This window comes from Opisthocomus hoazin, chromosome 17 (assembly GCF_030867145.1).
Source record: "Opisthocomus hoazin isolate bOpiHoa1 chromosome 17, bOpiHoa1.hap1, whole genome shotgun sequence".
NCBI classification, from domain to species: domain Eukaryota; kingdom Metazoa; phylum Chordata; class Aves; order Opisthocomiformes; family Opisthocomidae; genus Opisthocomus; species Opisthocomus hoazin.
Window position 1 is genome coordinate 2,998,635 of NC_134430.1, and position 22,642 is coordinate 3,021,276.

Below are 22,642 nucleotides of genomic sequence, written 5' to 3' on the forward strand. Positions count from 1 at the left end.
GCGCGAGCGGGCAGGGCTGCGGGGCAACACGTGCTCTCCCGCAGCCGCGTCCCCGGTGTGTCCCAGAGTGTCACCACACCCCACACCGCGGCTGCTGGGCGAAGCAGAAGGACGCGCTGGGATGAGATCCGAGAGCTGCTGGGGGAGAGACGCCCGCGGGGCAGCCGGCTGCGCCGAGACCCCGGGGGAAACGGGGCGACGGGCTTGGCCGGGCCACGTGCGACGTCGTGGGAGCAACCGCGCTGGCCCGGGGCCGTGGCACGGCGCCGCGGCTCGCCGGGTCCCGCCGTCGGTGCGGAGCGGCTGGATCTGCCGTCGGCCGGAGCGGGTTATCCCGCTTCGCTCGTGCCAAGCGGCTGGGGCCGTCCTGCAGCTCCGGCATCCCTGGGGGCTGCTGCTGGTGACGCTGCCCGCGCCAAGGCTGGGCCTGGGGTGCCCGGCTGCCCCGCAGGTGAGGCCCCAGGCAGCGCCCGGCTTCCCCGGCGCAGCCCGCCAGCCCTGTCCATGCCTGCTTGCGGCCCCCCGCGCCCTGCTCCTGGCCCCCCACCCTGCTCCTGTCCCCCTGCTCTGTGCTCCTGTCCCCCCACCCCACTCCTGTCCCCCCACCCTGCTCCTGTCCCACTGCTCCATGTTCCTGTCCCCCTGTGCCCTGCTTCTTTCCCTCCACCCTGCTCCTGGCCCCCTGCTCTGTGCTCCTGTCCCCCCGTGCCCTGCTCCTGTCCCCCCACCCTGCTTCTGTCCCCCCACTCCATCCTCATGTACCCCTACTCTGCTCCTGTCCCCCTCGATCCTGTCCTCTTGCTCCGTACTCCTGGACCCCTGCGCCCTGCTCCTGTCCCCCCACCCTGCTCCTGTCCCCCTGCTCCGTGCTCCTGTCCTTGCACCCCGCTTCTGACCCCCCGTGCTGTGCTCCTGTCCCCCCACCTTCCTCCTGTCCCCCCGCTCCGTGCTCCTGTCCCCCCACCCTGCTTCTGTCCACCTGCTCCATGCTCCTGTCCCCCTATGCTGTTCTCCTGTCCCCCTGCTCTGTGCTCCTGTCCCCCCGTGCCCTCCTCCTGTCCCCCCACCCCGCTCCCTGCTCCCGCCGCGGCTGCTGCCCGGGTCGATGGGTGCTCTGGTGACCCTGGGCCCGGGGGGATGCAGAGGATGGGGCGGAGGGGGGGCGAGGGGGGTGCTGGTGGGTGGGCGGGGGGGTCTGTGCGGGGTGTGGGGAGCTGCTGGGTGGTTTGGGGGGGCCCCCCCCTGTGCTGCGGGGGTGCAGGGCGGGTTAGGGGCAGCCCGGGGAGCTGCAGGCGGGGGGGGGGGTCGGGGGATGGGGGGGTGCCGGGTCGGGCTGGCGCAGGGGTGGGAGGCGGCCGGGACCCCCCCGCCGCTCCGGGCCGCCCCGGTGGGCAGGGCCGGGGGAGGGGCCGGGGCCGGCACCGGGAGCGGCACCGGGAGCGGCACCGGGAGCGGGAGCGGCGCGTCCTGCCCGCGCCGAGCCGCCGGGGGTGAGCGGGGGGCACCGGGGAAAGGCCGGAGGAGCGGGGGCGGAACGGGGATGGAGCGGGGATGGGCGGCGGATGGGGACGGGGACGGGGACGGGGATGGGGATGGAGCGGGGGCCGGGGATGGGGATGGGGATGGGGATGGAGCGGGAGCCGGGGCCGGGGCCGGGAGGGGCTGCGGGCACCGGAGGATGCCGGCCGGGGCGGAGGGGTAGGGCAGGACCCCGGGGGAAGGCGGGGGCATCCCGGCCCCCTGTGCCCCCGCAGAGCCGTGTCCGCACCCCGCACGCAGCCTCCCGCACCCGCTGCATCCCCCCCCGCCCGCGCCGCAGACCGCGCTCCGGCCCCCCAATCCTCCCCCAGCCCCCCCATCCCCCCTCCAATCCCCCCATCCCCCCCCGCCTCCCCCCCCGTGGGTACCCCCCAGCCAGGGCGGGGGCCGAGCCCCTCGGTGCGGTGTCGGGGCTGCGGGCTTGGGCCGCGCTTCGTTTTTTTGCAGCTTTTCGACGGAGGGGGGGGGTTGGTGAATGACTCATGGAATCCTTTCTCCCTTTCTTTCGATGTTTTTTTGGGTCTCTTTGTTCGTGTTTTGCTGATTAAATGATGGCAGCGAGGAGAGGCTCGGCGCGCTGGAGGCGGCTCCTCGCAGTCCTTTCGTCTGCCTTTTCCCTGGCCGAGCCAGAGGACACAATGAGAATTATTTTAAATATGTCTCACGCAAGGTGCTTATTTGCCCGGCGTGCGTACGCGGCGCGGCTTGCTCCCCGCGCGCTGCGGGAAGCCCGACCATTTTCCCCTCCCGTGATTAATAGGGGGTTTTCGACCTGTTCCCACTCGGAGCGGGGCGGAAAAACCGCAGGTCCGGAGGGCAGCGGCGATCTGACGGCTCCTCCGTGCGCCGAGCACAAAGCGACCGAACCCCAGAGGTTGGGCTGTGCTTTGTGGGAGTCAGCTGGTGCTGGGGATGCCGGCGTGAGCTTCGCTGGAGGGGCGGCCGTGCCCACCGGCCCCATCCCCGGCAGCCCCAGCCATCAGACCAGCAAGGGGGAAACTGAGGCAGCGTGTAGGAGCTCTGGACCACCTGCCCGAGAGGGTGCTTGGGCAGAGGCGCGAGGGCAGAGCCGTCCACGGCGGGACGGTCCCTTCTCCATCACCCCCAGTGCCCGTGGCGGGGAGGGGACCCCGGCCGGCGGCCCGGCGTCACGCGCTGTTCGCTCCTTCCGCAGGCTGCTGCCCGCGGGGCCGTGCTGCCCGCCCTCGTGCCGTGGGCCATGTCGTCCTCCGACGAGGAGACCCTCAGCGAGCGCTCGTGCCGGAGCGAGCGGTCATGCCGGAGCGAGCGTTCCTACCGCAGCGAGCGCTCGGGCAGCCTCTCCCCCTGCCCCGCCGGGGACACCCTGCCCTGGAATTTACCCCTCCACGAGCAGAGGAAGCGCAAGAGCCAGGACTCGGTGCTGGACCCGGCCGAGAGGGCTGTCGTCAGGGTGGCAGGTAAGGCAGCGCCCTGTTGTGCGGTGGGACCCCCGGGGACGGGGAGATGGGGCTCCCCGGGCTGACCCCGCGGTGGCTGAGGGGGTCTGGGGGCCGCCCCTGTCCCCTGCTGCTCCCCAGGGAGCCTGGGGATGGGTGGGATGGGGAGGGGGGGATGGACGTGGCCTCTGGTGGCTGAGGACCGCGGCGGTTCGGCTCTGCGATGGCTTTGTCCTGTCCGGGCAGGGCTCGCCGCGGGTTGTTTGTACCCTGGGCACGCCGGGGTTGAGGGATGACGGGACACCTCCAACGCTGGGGTTGGGTGACATTAAAATGTCTAATTAAGGGCTAAATGGCTCCTTGGCGCAACAGTGCCCTTGGCCGGACTCCGGGGAGGAATTTGCCCCGGGAGGTTCGTGGTTCCAGCTTGGCTGACGGAGCCGGGGAGCCGCCGCGTGGTGCCCATCGGCCGCCCCGACGCTGCGGTCGCTGGGCCACCCTGGGGTCCCCTCACCTGCGACTCTGCCGTGGCACCCGCCGGCTGCTGTCACAGCCCGGGCAAGGGATGGGGATGAGCAGGAGAAACAAAGACAGGGATGGCCCCGCCATTGCTGGTGGCTCCGGCGTGGAGCGCTGGGTGATGGGGCTGGCGGGGACCTGGCTCTGGGGCTGGCAGGGAGGGAGGATGGAGGGAGGACGGAGGGAGGATGGAGGGAGGATGGAGGAGCTTTACCCAAGATGTTGGTCCCAGGCACCAGAGCCGGGATTTGCCCCCGCACCCGGGATTTGTCCCCGCACCCGGGACAAACGGCCGTCAGGGGCTTTGATCTGTGGCTCCGGGGTCTGGCCCCTTCTCCCCGCGCCCCGGGGGCCTTTGATCTGCTCCTGCCAGAGCAAACTGGGATTCGGGGCTGTGCCGAGGGCCCCCGCCGAGCCCCGGCCGGGCTGTTCCCAGCTGCCGCCCCGAGGGAACCCCGGGGCCCGGCTTTCATCTCGCTGGCGGAGGCACGCACGAGGGCGGCGAGCTCCCGAGGCGCCTGCTCTGCCCTGCCTGCCCCTGCCACCCCCCCGCCGAGGGGCAAAACAGCCCCGGCGCTGGGCTCCGCGCCCGAGGGTCCCCCAGCGCTGTGGGGACTCAGACTGGGAGCACTGGGGGACCCTGGGAGAACCACCCGGGCCGGGAGGGGGATGCTGCTGCCTGCATCCCTGCCTGCGCGGTGCGGGTGCCGCGGTGCCGCTCGCGCGGGTTGTGCCGTCCCGGCTCGCGGAGGTCTCCGGGCTGGAAGAACCGGTTGATTCAAATGATGGTTCTCAAAAACGCGCCGTCGGGAACCGGGGGGAGCAAACGCGCCGGGTGCGGCCCTCCCTGCCCCGAACCGCCGAGGCTGGGAGATGGCCGGGGTGCCGGGACCCCGCCGTACCCATCGCCGCTCCTGGGCCAGCTCTGCCCCGAAAGCCCCATCCTGCTGGGCGCTGAGCAGCCTCCCGCACCCCGGGACAGACCCTGCCAAGGGTCCCCAGCCGTGTTTCTCGCCGCCTGCCCGGGATGCCGAGCGCTTGTCGTCACGCGGGCTGGATCCAGCCCGTGATGAAAGGCGGGGGGACGTCACCGAATCCGCGCTCATGCAGATTCCCCATTAAAAATAACTCGCGAGGCGCAGCCAGACGGCGCTGAGCCGGGAAGAGAGAGAGTTTGGAGACAGTTTGGTGTCACTGGGTTCGAAAATGAGCTGAAATATTGATTCGGATCCTTGCATTATTCAGCGGGACCGTCTGGAGCGCGCCGGCCGCCCCGGTGGGGCTCGGGGTCCGGGGACGGTGATGGGACATGTCCAGGGGGAGCTGGCACCTCTCGGGGCGCCTGGGGAGGGGGACGGGGCTCGGAAGGGGCGCAGGGAGCCGGCCCGGCGGTGGGGACGGGGCCTGGGCATCGCGTGGGGCTGAGCCCCCCATCCTGCGCCCGGCCGTGCTCCGCGCAGGGGCGTCAGCACCTCGGTGGGTTCAGGGGGACGCAGGGTCCGGGATGCTCGTCCTCCCCACCATCGGTGGGCTCTGACCGTCCCCGCGTCCCTGCTGGCCATCAGAGCCGGGGACAGGAGGACGCGGCTGTGCCCGGGGAGGGGACGTGCCAGCGAGGACCTTGCGGAAGGTGCCGGAGCTGTGGCACGGGGGGGCTGGGACCCGCTGCACCCCCCGGGCTGTCGGTGCCTGCGCCTCCGGGACCTCCGGCGCTGGGCAGGGTCCCCAGGCAGCTCCGGAGCCGTCCCCGGCTTTGCTGGCATCGCCCCGGCAGGCGGGGGCACGGGGGAGGCGGAGGGGGACGCGGGGGTCAGGATCCGGCCCTCGGCCCCGCGTCGCTCTGTCTCGCTCCACGGCCGCTTGGCAGAGGGTGAGGGGGGGGCCGGGAGGGGGGGCTGCTTTGGGAAGAAAAGGCTCTTTCATCCTAAACCCGTCCGCACTTGGTCCTGCCAGGGGTCAGGGTCTGCTGGGGGGGTGCTGGGAGGGTGCTGGGGGATGCTGGGGGATGCTGGGGGCTTCTGGGGGGGTACTGGAGTGATGCTGGGGTGCGAAGGGGGAGCACAGCACGGGAAGGGGGGGGCTTTCTGAGAGTCCGGGAGTCCTTTGTGGCTCCAGGCCCGGGGCAGCGGCAGGGGACGAGGCTCCGTCCTCGGGGACGTGGGCACAGACCCCCCTGCTGCCCCGGGAGCCGCCCGCGCGCCCACTCGGGGGGCCGGGGTGGGCTTCGGGCCGCCCTCCCCACGCCCGGGGAGGAATCGCTCCGTGGCGGCTGGCCGGCACCGAGCTCCCCCCCCATTTTGGGGTCAGAGGGACGCGGCGAGCAGGGGGGTCCCGAGCCCGGTGGGTGCTCGGCTGCTTTGCCCCGGCGTCGCGGGGCAAGATGGCAGCCGCGGCCCAGGCACGTGGCGAAACCCCGCTCCCTACGGCGGCACCGCCGCTTGCTGCGACGGTAATTACTTTTCCTAATTAAAACGCCGTGGTGAAGGGAGACGCCTCCGAAGCCGGGGCGAGGGGGATGATTTGTGGACACCCCCCCGCCCCGGGCTGGGGGCTGCGGGAGGAGGAGGAGGAGGAGGAGGAGGAGGAGGAGGAGGAGGAGGAGGATGGCGGCTGCTGCTGGTGGCCCCTTGCCGTGCCCCGGAGGGATGCGGGGTGCAGCCCCCCGCCACCCCGGGGTGCCGCCGGGAGGTGTTGGGGCTGGGGGGCCCCTGGGTGATGGGGGGGAACACACACGGAGTCTGGGCTGAGTGGGATGGGGCTTTTCTGGTTGCCATGGTTACCCAGCTGGCGAGCCGGGCCCTCCGGTTGCCGCGGCAACGGCGCAGCCAGGGTGAAAAAGCAACATCTTGCGGTGGCCAAAAAAGGCCGGGATTTGCCCCAGCGGGGGGGCGGGGGGGGCCGGGAGCTGGGGGGCCGGGAGTGTCCCCGGGCCTGGGGGTCCCTGGGCCCCCCGTAAGGCTGCTCCTGTGCTGGGTTTCCCTCTGCTGCGTCTGGGGTGGCCGGGAGGGCTTTGGTTTGGGGGGCCGGGGGGGTCCGGTGGGCGTGGGGGTGCCAGGCAGGTTTGGGGGGCCGTGGGGGGGGTCTGGTGGGTGTGGGGGTGCAGGGCAGGTTCGGCTCTGGCCCCATCCCCGTTTCCCCGTGGGGTTTGCCCCTGGCCCAGCTGTGCACGTTGGTGGGGACCCCCTGCCCCCCAAAGCGCCCCGGGTGATGCCAAGAGCCCCCCCCAGCCCCCCCGGGTGACGCAGAGGGGCTGGGGGCTCTCTGCACATCTCCTGCGCCCCATCCCTGTCCCAAGGGGGGGCTGCGGGGACTGGAGCTGCGGCACCCGGTGACAGCAGGGACAGACCCTGATCCGGGACCCCCGGAGGGGGGAGCCTGAGCTCCCCCGGACCCCCCCCCCCCCCCGCTGGTAACACCCCAGGGGACAAAACCCCACAAAACTCAGCCTGGAATAAAGGATATTGCAAAGCCAGAGCAGGGGGTCCCCCCCGCGCCCCCCGACCCCGGCAGAGTCTGCCCCCCCCCGGCCTCCCCCCGTGCGATGTGTGGGGTGACAGACCCGGGGGGCTGTTCTGGGGGGGGGTAAAAGCCTCCAGCCCCCCCCGGGGGAAGCGTGGGGCTGGGGCGGTGTGGGGCTGCCCATGGGCCCAGCTGGGGTATCTGGCTGCCCCCGTGCTGGGGGGGGGACACGACACAGCCCCGGCGCAAGCGGTCACTGGCCCAGCCGGGACCACTGGCTTGGGTGCACTGGAATGTGCTGGGATGCACTGGGATGCACTGGGATGCAGTGCTCTGGGGTTACAGGGATGCACTGGGATGCGGCACCCTGGGCTCACAGGGATGGAATAGGATTCTGTGCTCCGGGGTTACTGGGATGCACTGGGCTGCAGCGCTCTGGACTCACTGGGATGCACTGGGATGCAGTGCCCTGAGCTCACTGGGATGCACTGGACTGTGGTGCTCTGGGCTCACTGGGATGCACTGGACTGTGGTGCTCTGGCCGCACTGGTATGCACTGGGCTGCAGCGCTCTGGGCTCACTGGGATGCACTGGGCTGTGGTGCTCTGGGCTCACTGGGATGCACTGGGCTGCACGCTCCAGGGTCCCTGGGATGCACTGGGATGAGGTGCCCTGGGTGCACCCCCCCCCCGCCCCGCCTTGCCCAGGGCTGCCCCGCCGCCGCCGCCAGGGGGCGCAGCGCGGCCGGGCGGGTATCAGGAGGCGGGGCCGATTCTGGGGGCGTGGCCTCGGGCAGGGGCGGGGCCTCCGTTAAGGGACGGGGCCTCGGGGGCGTGCCCGCCGGCGGTGGGCGGGGCCGGCGGGCGGGCGGCGGCGCGGGCGGAAGCGGTGCGGGCGCAGACCGGCCCTGGCCGCCGCGCCGGGAGCTGCACCGGGGCCGCGGCACAAAGGGCCGCCATGGCCGGCTACGTGCCGGGGCTGCTCCCGGCCAACCGCACCCAGGAGAAGGAGTTCGTCCAGGCCTACGAGGACGTGCTGGAGCGCTACAAAGGTACCGCGCCCGACCGGGCCCGGTGTGGGGCCTGGAGCGCGGCGGGGCCGCCCCGAGGGGGCTGAGCCGGAGCCGTCCCAGTGTCCGGGGCGCCGGGGGCTCCGGGATCCTCGCTGGGGATGGCCCCGTGCGCCGTGCTTGGGTGGGATGGGTGGGGGGAGCGTCCCCGGGGGGCTCGGTGTCCCCTGCGTGGGGTGCCTGGGGTCTGAGGGTCCCCTGCGTGGGGTGCCTGGGGTCTGAGGGTCCCCTGCGTGGGGTGCCTGGGGTCCCTGGTGCCCCCTGCGTGGGGTGCCTGGGGTCTGAGGGTCCCCTGCGTGGGGTGCCCGGGGTCCCTGGTGTCCCCTGCGTGGGGTGCCTGGGGGTCTCAGTGTCTCCTGCGTGGGGTGCCCAGGGTCCAAGGGTCTCAGTGTCCCCTGCGTGGGGTGCCTGGGGGTCCCTTGTGTCCTCTGCGTGGGGTCCCTAAGTGTCCCCTGCATTGAGTGTCTGCGTCTTGAGTGTCCCTGTAGTTGAACTGCGTGGGCTGCCCAAGGGGTGAGCGGCCCTGGTGTCCCCAGTGTGAGCTGCCCCGTGGCTCAGCGTCCCCTGCGCGGGGTCCCCGCCGTCCCAGCGCCCCACCTTGCCGCTCAGAGCACCCCAACATCCATCATCCCAGCGCCCTTATGCAGGGCTGACTTAAGTTACGTGGGGACCCACCGTCCCCCAGCCCCGCTCCGGCTGCCCCGGGGTCCCCGTACCCCACCACGGGGCTGGGATCCCCCTCCCCGAGCCGTCGCTGGGCGGGGGCGAAGGGCTGCACCCTCGCCAGGCCCAGCGGTGCCGGTACCGGCAGTGAGTGTGCAGTTTTGGTGTCGGTGACTCGTCTCCGGGAGTTGCCTGTGTTTCCATTCTTATTATTATTGTTATTTTTTGCCCCCCCACTCCTTGCTGCAGCGAGAGACTTGTCGCCGAGCCCAGATTTCGGCCCCACAGGGCTCCCGGCGCTCTGCTGTGGAAGTTTAGCAGCCAAAACTCTTTCAAATGCCGATGGCCGAGGCGAGCGGAGCCAGGCGCTCGCGGCGCCCGTTTCCTTTTCCTTTCTGCCTGCGGAGAAAAGGGAATAATGGATTCCCCGGCTCCCCGATTCAGGGGGTGCCACTCAAACCTCCCAGGGGTGGGAGAGCTGCGCAGGCTCCCGCCGCTCTCACGGGGAGCGGGGAAGAAAAGCCTCTCCGGGTGCCTTGGACAAGCCCGAGTCACGTTATCCAGCGCCTTTCCAAGTGCTTGACAAACTTTAAGGAATAAAAAAGCCCCTTTGACGTCGTTGGGTTCGGCGTGGAGACGCGGAGGGAACGGTGCGGCGGGTGCCAGCGGCTGGCATGGAAAGAGCTGTCGTTTGCGTCGGTTTTGCTTTGTTTCGGAAAAGAAAATGAAATTGTGGCGCCCGTCCGTGCCGGTTCAGCTGGAGCTCGCCCGGCCCCTCGCCTGCCCCGTGCTCCGGTGGTCGGTGCCTGCTCAGCGGCCGCGTTCCCCCGGGAGGGACGGCGTTTTGGGTAATGCCGGGTTTCCGCACCGGGTTACGGTAGAAATCTCATCGTCACTTGGAAATACCCTGCCGGGCGGTGCGTGGTGTGGTTTGCGGTGCCAGGTTGGTGCGGGGAGATGAGTGTTCGTGCTGCGTGAGAGCTTTCCTTCGCCTCCGACCGCTGCCCAGCACCCGTGCTGCGAGGGCTGGGTGGGAGCCTCCAGTTTGGGCTCTTGGGCTCTGAGCTGGTGGACGCGTTGCCCCTTCCCTGCTTTCCCGTGTCGCAGCTCCTCGAAACGGTTTGGTTTTTCCTGTCCCAAACAACTTTTCCACTGGCTCGTTATTTGGGGACCTTAGAAATGCTGATCAATATCTGCAGGGTGGGGGTCAGGAGGACGGAGCCAGATTCTTTCCAGGGGTGCCCAGCGACAGGACAAGGGGCAACGGGCACAAACTGAAGCAGAGGAAGCTCCAGCTGAACCCGAGGAAGAACTTCTTCCCTCTGAGGGTGACAGAGCCCTGGCCCAGGCTGCCCAGAGGGGCTGTGGAGTCTCCTTCTCTGGAGATATTCCAGCCCCGCCTGGCCGCGGTGCTGTGCCCCCTGCTCTGGGTGACCCTGCTTGGGCAGGGGTTGGGCTGGGGGACCCACAGAGGTCCCTGCCAACCCCTACCAGTCTGTGATTCTGTCCCCAAAAAATGGAGAGTTTTCACCACAATGTGACTTGAGGGGGGGCTGAGCCATGTGGGGAGACCCGTGGGGTGGGTGCCCATCTCGTGGTGCCCACCCCATAGCCCCGGTACCGGGGACGCGGTGCTGCTGGCTCCGGCTTGCGCCCTTGGAGGGCAAGGAGGACGCTCGGCGCTGGTGAAGCTGGGATTGCGAACGCCGTTCGGCAGCTCCGCTCTATTTCTGATAGAAAATAGCCTAAAAAAAGTCAATCTGAGCAGCGAGGCCTCCGCTGCTGAGCAAGCCGGGGCAGGTCTGGAGGCAGGGAGACGGGCGGCACGGGAAGGGTCCCGGATCGGGGCGGCGAGCTGCCAATCCCGCCCGTCTCCGAGGAGCGGGGGTTAACCCGCTGCCAGAGCCCCGTGATTGCTTTCTTCATCGAAACACCCACGTCTTGGTGGGCAGGGAGAGGGGCCGGGGTGCTGGGGGGGTTTGCATCAGCGCGGCGAGCTGGCGTGGGCGCTGCCGGTGGAGCCGCCGCTGGGTGCTGCGTGGGGGGCTTGGGTGAGCAATGGGATGGGGGCTCGGGGTGGGGGGCTTGGGGGGCTGTAGGCTCCTGTGCCACCTCGCAGAGCTGCCCTGGTCATGGCTTCCTCCGTCTGCCGGCGTCCTCGGGGGCACAGCACCCTCCGGGCTGTCGCTTCCTGCAGTGGGAAGGTCTCCAGCGCCAAGACCTTCACCAGTCTGGCCCAGTTGAAAGCCAGCGGGCCGGTTTCCCAGGGCCGTGCCGGGGAGGGAGGGCGATTTCCAGCCCTGCTTGCCTCATCGCTGGATCGTGGTGCGGCGGGACATGCTGGGACGTGCCACGCTGCTGCTGTGGGTGCCGGTGAGAATGACGGCGGCAGCGCGGGGGGTGACGGTGGAGCTTTTGGGGACCCCTCTGGGTGCTGCCGCCGGTCAGAGGGGTCTGGGCAGGGGGAGATGCCCTGGTCCGTCCTCCCGCGGGTGCACGGCACGCTGCGTGGGGCTCCGCGTCCGAGGGCTGCTCTGCGTTTCCCTGTCGTGTTTCGGGGGACGCGGACCCTCGCTGTCCCCTCGGGGAGGCGGGAGCCGGCGCGTGGCTCCACGCTGCGGCAGCGCAAGGGTGCGGGCAGCGCTGCCGGGCTGCGCGTGGAGCTCGGGTCACGCTTTCCCTGCTCAGAGCGCTGTAAACATTAACCAGTCAATCTTGGTGAAATCCTTGCTTTTTGGTAATTAACCCTTTTGGTGATCAGGGGTGGAAACCTGGAGCTGTGGTGTCGCAGAAAGCTTTTCCCACCCCCGGTGCCGTCCCTGCCCGCTCTGTGGTGCTGGGCACGTGGCCTGGCTTGTTTGGACTGGGACAGCGCGGGGTGGCTTGTCACCTTGGTCGAGTAACCTGGCTCCTGTTAGGGAGGGGACAACCTTCCCCGGGACCGGAGGAGAGCCCCAGGCGGGCAGAAGTGGTGTGGAACCCTGGTGTGAAGGAACCAGAGCTCATTCCCTCCTGGGTCCGGAGCCTTCCTGGTGGCCGGTGACAGTCCTGGCCGTGCCCCTCTCTGACGAAGCCTCTTTTTTCCCCTTGTGTCTTGTCCTTTGGTGTAAGAAAGGCAACTGGAGGTGTCTGGACCCCAGTGCTGGGGTCTTGGGGCTGCAGTGGGCCCAGCTCCCAGCACACGGCTGCCTCCTGATGCCGCGCTGCCGCCCGGGTTTCATCCCACCAGGACAAACGGGGCTCCTGGGCAGCGCTGAGCGGGTGGCACGAGGCCTCTGCGGTCTGCGGCAGCGCTGACGGGACCGGCAACGTGGCGGTGACTCCTCGCCGCGGGGAGGAAGCCCTTCTTCCTCTTCATCAGCCGGGAGGAGGGGTGGCCGAGCGCTGCCGTCAGAGCGGAGAGTCCCTGGCTCGGGGAAGGCGGGCTGGAAGCCAGCAGCGTGCCCTGGGTGCCCAGAAGGCCGATGGTCTCCTGGGGTGCGTTAGGAGGAGTGTGGCCAGCAGGTCAGGGAGGGTCTCCTCCCCCTCTGCTCTGCCCTGGTGAGGCCCCATCTGCAGTGCTGTGTCCAGTGCTGGGCTCCCCAGTTCAAGAAAGATGAGGAGCTGCTGGATAGAGTCCAGCGGAGGGCTACGAGGATGAGGAGGGGACTGGAGCATCTCTCCTACGAGGAGAGGCTGAGGGAGCTGGGCTTGTTCAGCCTGGAGAAGAGAAGGCTGAGAGGGGACCTTAGAAATGCCTCTAAATATCTGCAGGGTGGGGGTCAGGAGGACGGGGCCAGACTCTTTCCCGTGGTGCCCAGCGACAGGACAAGGGGCAACGGGCACAAACTGAAGCAGAGGAAGCTCCAGCTGAACCCGAGGAAGAACTTCTTCCCTCTGAGGGTGACGGAGCCCTGGCCCAGGCTGCCCAGAGGGGCTGTGGAGTCTCCTTCTCTGGAGATATTCCAGCCCCGGCTGGACGCGGTGCTGTGCAGCCTGCTCTGGGTGACCCTGCTTGGGCAGGGGGTTGGGCTGGGTGACCCACAGAGGGCCCTGCCAACCCCTGCCAGGCTGGGATTCTGTTGGACTGGATAACGCTGATTTTTTTCTTGGGATGCACATGGGAGTCGCTGGCTTCTCTGGCACAGAGAGGGCTGAGAGCTGGAGGGGGCTCAGGAAGGTGGCAGGAGCCTTGGGCTGCCCCCGTGACGGCCGGAGCCGGGAGCCCGAGGCGCGGCGGAAGGTGCTGTTTCTCTCGTGTTTGTTTTGGGTGGCAGGGAAACGAAGCCGGTGCTGTCACAGGTGAGCGGACCCACCCCGCCTCGCCCGGCTTGCTGCTGCCTTCGCGGTGGAGTCATCGCCATCCCCAGCACCTGCCGGTCCCTCCCAGGCTGGGCTCGCCTCGCCGAGGGGCCCGTGCCTCCCCGAGCCCGCCGGCATCCCCGGGCACAGCATCGGCGGGAGCGATGGCAATTACCACGGTCATCCTGGTCATCCCGCTAACGAAGCAGGGCCGTGGCTGAGCGCTGCTCACAGGTCCTGGGGCTGTCGGCTGCGTCTCCTAGTTCACGCCTGCTGCTGGGCCAGGGGGAAAAGCCCCCCGGGGGGGCTTGGGTGGTGGCTGCATCCGCGGTACCTCCCTGCCACGGGCTCCGGGATGCTGCATCCGCGGTACCTCCCTGGCACGGGCTCCGGGATGCTGCATCCGCGGTACCTCCCTGCCACGGGCTCTGGGATGCTGCATCCGCGGTACCTCCCTGGCACGGGCTCCGGGACGCCGCATGACTCCCGCCGGTGTGCCGGGCCGGACCGGAAAGCTTTGATCTCGCGTGCCGCAGCCAGCTCGCCGCCGAGCGGTTGGCGAGGGCTCGCGCTGTGCCCTCGCTGCTCTGCGCAGCGCTGCCCGCACGCGTTCCTGTCGGAGCCGGCTCCTTGGGGCGAGCCCGGAGCCGCTGACCTCCGTCTGCTGGTTGCCGGCCACCCTCCTTCCCAGGCTGGTCTCGCTGGGGTCAGCGAAGTTTAGGCTGCTCTGGACGTACCATGGCTGATGCCAGTGGTGTGAAACCTCCCCGAGGGAAGTAGAAAAAGAAGTTTTATTTAAATTTGAAGTGTCTGAACGCCGTTGTTTGAATACCGGGGTGAGAAGGCCCTGTATATGCGCCTAAAGCAGATAAACGCAGGCTGTGGAAGCAGCAGAGGTTTCAGTTTCTGTTCCTTTCCCAGTATCTCCTGGCTCAGAAGCCGCACCGGGCTCGAGGTGGGTGTGGGTGGTGGGTGTGCTCATGGGGCTCTGCTCGGCCAGGGAATCCCTCCTCAGAAGGAAGGGTTTTGGGGTGCTTCGATCCCGGCTGAGCGGAGCGGGCGCTGGGGAGCCCCTGGGGTGGGATTTGCGAGCGCTGAGCCATCGGCTCCGGTTCGAGGGGGGTGACCGGGGTGGTGGCGGTTGACCCCGTCGCCACTCTGGGAGGGAGCACAGATGCGTTCCCGTTAATGTTCCCCAGGGATGGTTTCCATGAGCAGCCTCTGCTGTGCACCCGCGTCGGGGAGCGTGGGCAGGGCTGGCTGGTGCCTGGCATGGGCTCTGCTCGCCCGGGGACCACGGGGACAGAGGAGTTCTCTTGGGGCTGCCCCCGTCGAGGTGGAACCGTGCTCCCGGAGCACAAATCCAGCCCTTCGCCTCGCCTCGGCCGTACCCAGGGCCTCGCTGCCTCGGGAAGCTCTGTGCCGGGGACGGATCCTGGCCAGGCCAGCTGAGTTTTCCAGGGCGGATGAAGCAATGGCTGCCCATGGGGCGAGGCGGTGCGGCGGTGGGCGTGATGGGATACCTGGGACCAGGACGGCAGCTCGCCGTGAGCGGGGCCGCAGTGGGAGCCCTCGTTTCTAATTTCTGGGGCCGGTGGTGGCTGTCACCCACGATGTCCCCCCTGCCCGACCCGGCGGTGCAGAGCCAGCCTGCGCAGGTCCATGGGCAGGCCCTGCAAACCGGCTCCTCTCCGCGCCCCGACTGGTTGCTCCCGCCTTTCCCATCCCGGCGGAGTCCGCGGGTGGGGTGGGAACCAGCGGGGCGGCTGCTGGGTGGTGGTGGGAGAGCAGGGGTGGAGGCAGGCTGCACGGGCAGGATCCTGCCTGCGGGTGCTGCTCCTGCCAGCACCATGGTCCCTGCCTGGGGTCTCCCGTCCCGCATCCTGAGCGGCCAGGCTTGCGGCATCCCTGCTGGGTGCTGACCTCGAGCTCCCCCCACTCTTTCTGGAGGTTTGCTGGGTGCTTCAGGCTGAACATCTCAGCTCTGCCCTTGTATGGGGGGGGTCTCAGGGTTTGGGGGTGTGTAGGGGTCAGTACTGGGCCCAGCCTTGTTTAACTTCTTCACCAATGACCTGGATGAAGAATTAGAGCGTACCCTCAGCCAGTTTGCTGATGACACCAAACTGGGAGGAGGGGTGGACACACAAGCAGGCTGTGCTGGCATCCAGCAAGACCTGGACAGACTGGAGAGTTGGGCAGAGAGGAACCTGATGAGGTTCAACAAGGGCAAGTGCAGGGTCCTGCACCTGGGGAGGAACAACCCCAGGCACCAGTACAGGCTGGGGCTGACCTGCTGGGGAGCAGCTCTGTGGAGAGGGACTGGGAGTGCTGGGGGACGACAGGGTGACCATGAGCCAGCAGCGTGCCCTGGGTGCCAAGAAGGCCAATGGGATCCTGGGGTGCATTAGGAGGAGTGTGGCCAGCAGGGCGAGGGAGGTTCTCCTGCCCCTCTGCTGTGCCCTGGGGAGGCCCCATCTGCAGTGCTGCGTCCAGTGCTGGGCTCCCCAGTTCAAGAAAGATGAGGAGCTACTGGATGGAGAGAGTCCAGCGGAGGGCTACGAGGATGAGGAGGGGACTGGAGCATCTCTCCTACGAGGAGAGGCTGAGGGAGCTGGGCTTGTTCAGCCTGAAGAAGAGAAGGCTGCGAGGGGACCTAATGTATGCTTACAAATATCTGCAGGGTGGGGGTCAGAAGGACGGGGCCAGACTCTTTCCAGTGGTGCCCAGCGACAGGACAAGGGGCAACGGGCACAAACTGAAGCAGAGGAAGCTCCAGCTGAACCCGAGGAAGAACTTCTTCCCTCTGAGGGTGACGGAGCCCTGGCCCAGGCTGCCCAGAGGGGCTGTGGAGTCTCCTTCTCTGGAGATATTCCAGCCCCGGCTGGACGCGGTGCTGTGCAGCCTGCTCTGGGTGACCCTGCTTGGGCAGGGGGCTGGGCTGGGGGACCCACAGAGGTCCCTGCCCACCCCAAACATTCTTTGATTCTGTGATCAGCCTCTGGCTCAGAGAGGGAAACCACAGAGGAGGTCCCCTGCACAGCAGTGTTCCCAGGGCGCAGAGGACACTGGTGCTCATAAGCTGGAAAGTTTCATTTCCAAGCTCACGTCGTGGGATTTTGCGCATCTGGATGGATCCCACCCGGCTCGGGGGCCGGGAGAGGGATCCCCCAGCATCAGCTTCCCGAGGAGGAGATGCGTGGTGGGGCTGGGAGGCTGCGTGATCGGATTTGGGGTGCGGCTGGCTGCGGGCACGGTGAAACGAGTCGGCGGATGTGATCCGTGCGCCCTGCCTTTGGGTCAGATAAGCCCAGCGATTCCTGGAAGGGAGGGCTGTTGGGCAAGATGGCTTGGGAGATTTTGGGCGAGAAGCGGGGTGCTGATCCCGACGGGAGGGCTGGCAGGATGGGCTGGGGCTCCCGTCTGGCTCTGACGGTGCCGATGGGAGCCGGGATCCATCGGTACCATCAGCGGTGAGATGGGTTGGTCTGCGGCGAGCGTCTCGTGTCCGTGCCTGGTCCCTGCCGCCGTGGCCTCGCAGCGCCGGGAGTGACCCGCTGTCACCCCCCTGTTTATCAGCGATCTGGACCGGAGAGCTCAGGGCGGCTGGCTGGGCGCTGCGAGGCCACAGGCACATTTTTCCGTGGTTTCCCTGTGCGTGACACACTGCATTTCCATTTTTCATTTCCTGTTGGAGCCTGTTTCCCTCCGGTGAGCCCCAGCCGGCCGGCGTGGATGGTGGGGCCGGTGCCGTGCCCGCGTGCTTGCCGCGGCCGCCTGCTCTCCCTGCCCTCGCCGCCTCGGACGGAGCATTTCTTCCCAATGCTGGGGAGGCTTTGCCAGCCTCCCACGGGCGATGGGTGCTGCGTTTTGCACCTCTACAGCACCTCCATGGGTCTTCTCCTCTCCTGGCCTCTGCTGTTGCCCACCTCGAGCTCCGCTGGCACCCCTGGCTCCTTCCTTGAGCTCCACTGGGACCCCAGCCCGGGCTGGGGGCAGAGCCCTGGCATGGTTGGGGCTGGAGCCAGCTCTGCCCCGTCCTGCTCCCGAGCCCCTGCTCTGCCCCGTCCTGCTCCCGAGCCCCTGCTCTGCCCCGTCCTGCTCCCGAGCCCCTGCTCTGCCCTGTCCTGCTCCCATCCTGCTCCCGAGCCCCTGCTCTGCCCCGTCCTGCTCCCGGCCGGCTGCCCCGCTCCCCTGGAGCCGTGTCTCTGTCCCGGTGGGATGTTTGTGCTGACTTCTGGTTGTGTCAAATAAGGGTTGTGACTTCTGTCTTGGCTTTTATTAATCGCTCTTCAGGTCCGCTGTGGCCTTTCAGAAGTGCTTTTGCCAGCAGCTTATTTTTCCCTGCAGGAAACTGTATACAAGGGCTCCCGGGGCAGCGAGATCCGCGCTGACCTTGGGCGGTTTTGCTACAAGAGCCGTCCTGGTGAAGCTATCCAGCGGGAGCGACTCCTTCCCTGCGGAGCGGGGCCAGGCCGGCTGCCCAGCCCGGGGGTCCCGCACCACGCAGGCTGCCGGCAGCTCCCCCCAACCCAGCTAATTAGTGTGAATTAGCAGCCCCCGCACCACCTCCCTGGTTCGAGCACTGTTTGGGTGGTACGGGGCTTGCTGGGAGTGGTGCTGGGGCAGCTGGTGTGGCCGCGGCCGTTGCCGTGTCCCCGCCGGGGTGCTGCTGGTGCAGCCGTGCCGGTGAAAATAAATCCATCCCGCACCCCAGGCTTGCTCCCGCCGCGGGTCACGCGACTGAGCCCTGGCTCTGCCCGGGTCCTTGGGGTGGTGTGAACGGCCGCTGGTGGTGGTGGGGAAGGGCAGCGTGGTCTCCTGCCACCCCCCTACTCGTGTGCGCATCGGGGGGCCAAACCCCCCCCCCGCCATGGGACATTGCCCCGCCGAGGCGGTGGCAGGGTGGTGGGGACAGCCATGGCGCAGGAGGCTTCATGGCAGGCGGCTCCAGACGCTGCACGTGGAGACATTTCATCCCCGCCGGCTGCTTGGGATGCTTCTCGTGCCTGCTGCCGAGGGCCAGTTGCCGGGCTGGGAGATGCTGGGATTCCTCGGGCGGCCGGGCGTGCGGTGGCCGTCCCGGGAGCTGGGGGCTCCCCCCGATTCCCCCCCGGGTCCCAGTGCGGTGCTTGAGCCAGCTGGAGCGATCCTCCCTGCGCCGAGAATTCCTGGCGTTCCCGGCGGGGAGAGGGAGCCGGGATGCGTGGGGATGGGGTCTGGCGGCGTCGGACCCTTCGCCTGCTCCGGACGGGGCGAGGGGATCGCCCTTGTCCCCACCGCCGTGTGCTGGGGAGCGGGGTGGGGGGCTCCGAGCGCCCTGAGCACCGTGATGGGTGCTTGGGGGGGGCCCAGGGCTTGCGGTGGCCGGCGGCCGTCCCAGCAGCGCCCAGTCTGTCCCCTTTGCTGGGAAGGGGAGGATGGAGGTCGATAAAACAGGGGGGCTGGCGGCGCTGCCTGCTCGCCCGCACCGGGCTCCGCTCTCGGGGCGATGGAGGGGACGGGGGTGACGTCCCCCGCACCCCCTCCTCGGGGCTGTTCCTCGCTCCCTTCGCTCAGCCCCTCTGTCAGCAAGAAGCAAGGATGTTTTTTCCCTTTTTTTTTTTTGTTTTCTATTTTTTTTTCTTTAGAGGAAAATTCCATTGTGCTATTTTTAGTGGTGACAACTTGGCTTTTCGCAACAACTCCATCCTGCTGCGGGCCGTGCCGGCAGGCGCGGGGGGACGTCTGCGGGAGCGACCGGGCGTCCGATCCCAGCCCAGCGCCTGGATCCGTGGTGCAGCCGGGCTGTTCCGCGTGGCCGCTGGCCGGAGATCCCATCGACTCCTCCTCACTGGTGTGAATGGGGACAGCGGCTGCTCCGGGTGCCACCGCCATCCCACCGGAGCCTGGCGCTGGGCACGGGTGCTGCCGAGGGCCCTGGGGTAACTGGGATGTGGTGGTGGGGCACCTCGCCACCTGCCTCAGTTTCCCTCCCGGAGCCATTTTGGCTCCCCAGTTCCCAGGCAGGCAGCTGTCGGGGGCACCTGCGGCAACTGGCCGGCGGAGTTTGCTCCTCTGGGGAAGGAAAGCGATACCCCCAGCGTGCGTCCGTCCCCGGAGAGGTGTCCGTCTGTCCACCGAGCTGCAGGGGAGCGCGGCCCCGAGCCCCCCATCCAGGGTGGCTTGGGTGTACGAACTGGGTTTATCGATGTTGTGAGCGTGGGGCGATGCCGTGGGGAGCCGCTCGCTGTGGGGACGGGCGGATCTGGTCCCCCAGCGCGCGGTGACGGAGCCGGGGCTTCGTGTGCCGGCACCTGCGGGCACGGGGAGCCCCCACCCCTCATTTCTGGGGCCATGACGGGCACGTTTCAACACCACTGCTGCCGATATCTTCATTTGTTATTTGATTTGATAGAAGTGCTGGGAGGTGCACGGTGGACACCGGTCCCGCTGAAGGGCAGCGGTGAGCGGGGTGGGGGCTCGGATCACACTGGGCTGGTTCCTGCTGCCAAAAATTCCTTTAAAACGAGTAAATCTCCTTTTTGGCGTTGTGAGCGCCTCGCTGCCGGTGCGGGGTGGGCAGGGGGGCAAAGGCAGGAGGGACCCGGCCCCCGCCTGCTCCCGGCTCTCGCCTGGCCCTTTTTTCCAGCACATTATGGGAATTTTCTGGTGGCTTTTCCCGAGCTGACAGCCCGCTGTCGGAGTCACCAGGGTGACTTTTCCCACGAGGACAGGGACCCTGCGCTCTGCCACCGACTGCCTTTTCCCCGTCTTCTCCCTGCCAGTCTTAAAGCTGGGTGGGTTTTTTTCCTCCTTCCCCTCCCAATTCCCTCGAACGTGCTCCTTGCTGGAAATATCCCTGGGACATACAATCCCCGAGACCTCCGGCGTGACGGCGGGGTGAGGGATGCCGGGAGCCCTGACGGCGCGGAGCACTTGCTGGTAGCGCTGGGCTCATTTGCAAAAAGGGGAGGGTGGCCTGGGCCATGGGAGGTTTTTTAATGCCTTTCATCAAATAAGGAAACGCGAGGGCCGTGCCGCAGCCGGGCTCGCGGGTGGTCAAAGGGCGACGGCGGCGAGGCCGGCGGTGCTGCCGAGCCGGTGACGGTGGCTGGGGCCCCGATGCCGCCCAGCTGAGGAGCGGCGTGGGCTCGGCTCGACGATGAACGCGGAGAAGTACAAGAAATTCCTGGATGGACTCGGTACCCTGAAAGGTATTTTTCAGCCTCCGCGGTGGGGATGTGGAGCCGGAGAGGGGCTGAGCTGCTCCGGCGTCGCCGACTCGGAGGGCTCCAGCGGAGTCCGACCATCTGCCACCGATCGCGGCAAACCGAGACCCCCCGGGACGCCGCGCAGTCGCCGGCTTCCCATGGAGGCAGCCGGGAGGGGTGGTGCTTTCCATGGCTCCGCTTCGCTTCCCTCTTTTGTCTTTTATTTGGGATCTGTGCGCCGCGTCGGGGCACAGAGCGGGCGCTGGGGCAGCGGCTGGCCCAGCCCTGGGAGGAAGGCAGGGGAAGCTGCGTTGAAAATAACAGCTTGGAAAAGAAACTGAGCTCAGAATCCTGCGAAATGGAGAGGATCCGGGTGCTGTTCCCATGGGCCGGGGCTGATCCGGCTCCGGCGAGGGGGTGTTTGCCTGCGTGGGTCCCGCCAGCTGCGGGTGCACGGTACCACCCGGGTGTGGATCGCTCCTTTTGTTCCCCCCTTCCTCCTTTCCAAAACTCCTTCCCGATGCTGTGCCCTCTCCCACCTCGCTGGCTGTCCCCGGAGAGCCGGCTGTGACACCCGATCGTGCCGGGCCGTCCCTGGCAGGTGGCTGGAGGCCGGCAGCCGTTGTCCCCGCCGCGGCGGGCAGCGAGCCGGGGCAGCAGGAGAGCAGCTCGGCTTACCCGGTCCCCCGACTGCAGCAGGAGGGGATGCCACCCTTGTTTTTTCCCCCCTCTTTCTTTATTTTTTTTCCCTTCCTTGCTGTCAGAGGAGGTTTTTGCGGTGGGACTCCTCGTCCTGCTGCAGCCAGCCACTGGGATTCGCCTGCTGGGAGGAAGGCAGCGAGGAAAGCAGAAGGCACCCGGGATGCCATCGCCTGTCATCTAACAACGCTGGCACCGACTCGCCCCTTTTTACAGCGCGGCCTCGGCACGGCTGGCCCGCGCCAGCTGACCCCCCTCCGTGTCGCAAAGGTGAATCCAGTCAATGTTTAATTTAGCAGGGAGCCAGGGGAGTCGGCACCCGTCGGGCTGGCAGCCTCCCCGCCCTCCCGTGCCGCTGCCGGGGCTGACGCGAAGGGTTAATCCCGCAGCTCTGCGCCTGACAGCTGCCCGGAGTTATCGCGTCCGGGAGGAATATAATTCACTTTCTTACGCTGGCGCGGTGTCCATCATAAATTTTTCCTGAGCCTCGCTGCAGCTGGCACTGGGAATCAATGTGAAAGGAGCCGCAGCCGCCGTGTGCTGTGCTGTGCCGGGGGTGGTGGCCGGCTCGTCACCCCAATGTGCAGCCCCCCGGCAGCTGGAGCACGGCCGGGCGTTGGGTACCAGAGACCCCCCCTCTGCATTTTGGGGCTGCTGCGGGGGGTTCGAGCCCCGCCTGCGGCTGCAGCTTGGCAAATTCCCCTCCAGCCGGCGAGAACGAGGTGTGAGGGGCCGAGATGACATTATTAATGGCGTTTACAAGGTGCCTGCTTGCCGGAGCTGATCTGGCAGCCTGCTCCTCTCCAGCAGCTGCTCGGAGCCCTGCCGGCAGCGCTGGCTGCTCGCGCTGCCTCCTGCATCCCTGGGCTTGCGGCGCTTTGTCTCTCCGCTCTTGGGAGCCTGTAACGGGAACGCGAAAACATGGGTGGTGAGTCCCCAGGAAGCCATATCTGGGGGATTTGGTCCGTTTTTTTGCTTCTGGCCCGAGCGATGCCGACTTGCTGGCTGTCACCAGCCGCCTTCACCGCAGCCCTTTGCAGCTTTCGTTCAGCAAGCGGTGCGGATGGAGGAAACGGCGTCGCGGGCAGGGAAGGGGCAGGGGCTGCTTGGGGCAGGCGAGGTGGCTCTTTGAGCAGGCATGGCCACCCCTTTCCCACCGCCGGGTGCTTCCCTGCGGCATTCGAGCGGCCAAGGAGTGCCTGCCAGACTCTTTCCAGTGGTGCCCAGCGACAGGACAAGGGGCAACGGGCACAAACTGAAGCAGAGGAAGCTCCAGCTGAACCCGAGGAAGAACTTCTTCCCTCTGAGGGTGACGGAGCCCTGGCCCAGGCTGCCCAGAGGGGCTGTGGAGTCTCCTTCTCCGGAGATATTCCAGCCCTGCCTGGCCGCGGTGCTGTGCAGCCTGCTCTGGGTGACCCTGCTTGGGCAGGGGTTGGGCTGGGTGACCCACAGAGGTCCCTGCCCACCCCGAACAGTCTGTGATTCTGCCGAGGCGTTGATGGTTAGCTCTGCCGTGCCCCTTGCTATGGTGGTTTGGCATTTGCCGTGTAGCCAAACGTGCTCTGCAGCGCTGTCAGCAGCCCAAGCCAGCCTTGCCCTTGAGCTGCTGGGCTGGACGAAGCTGGAGGAGAGCAAGGTTTTATTACTGGAGAGGTTTCTTTTTCCCCTGCCTCCCCCCATCTCTATTCATCTCCCCAGGGAGGTGGAGGCAGCAGCGGATATTGGAGCTGGGAGCGTTTCATATGGAAATGGCTGTGTGTGCAAGTCCAGGCCCCTGACCCCCGGCGCGGTGCCAGCAGCCATCG

General features: G+C 67.9%; 1 protein-coding gene across 9 annotated transcripts in view; it reads left to right on the forward strand.

Moving 5' to 3' along the window:
• Nucleotides 1–1,425: 1,425 nt before the first annotated feature.
• Nucleotides 1,426–22,642, forward strand: part of MACF1 (microtubule actin crosslinking factor 1) — a 156,918-nt gene continuing 135,701 nt past the window's right edge. For 5 of the 9 annotated variants that reach the window (XM_075438203.1, XM_075438205.1, XM_075438210.1 and 2 more), the window contains exons 1-2: nucleotides 1,426–1,490; nucleotides 2,714–2,978. In XM_075438203.1, coding sequence (XP_075294318.1) covers nucleotides 2,759–2,978 — 220 coding nt within the window. In that variant the 5' untranslated portion in view covers nucleotides 1,426–1,490; nucleotides 2,714–2,758. Of the gene's footprint in view, nucleotides 1,491–2,713; nucleotides 2,979–7,825; nucleotides 7,987–22,642 lie in introns of those variants that run through there. The other 4 variants (XM_075438208.1, XM_075438211.1, XM_075438212.1 and 1 more) reach the window with 2 other exon arrangements.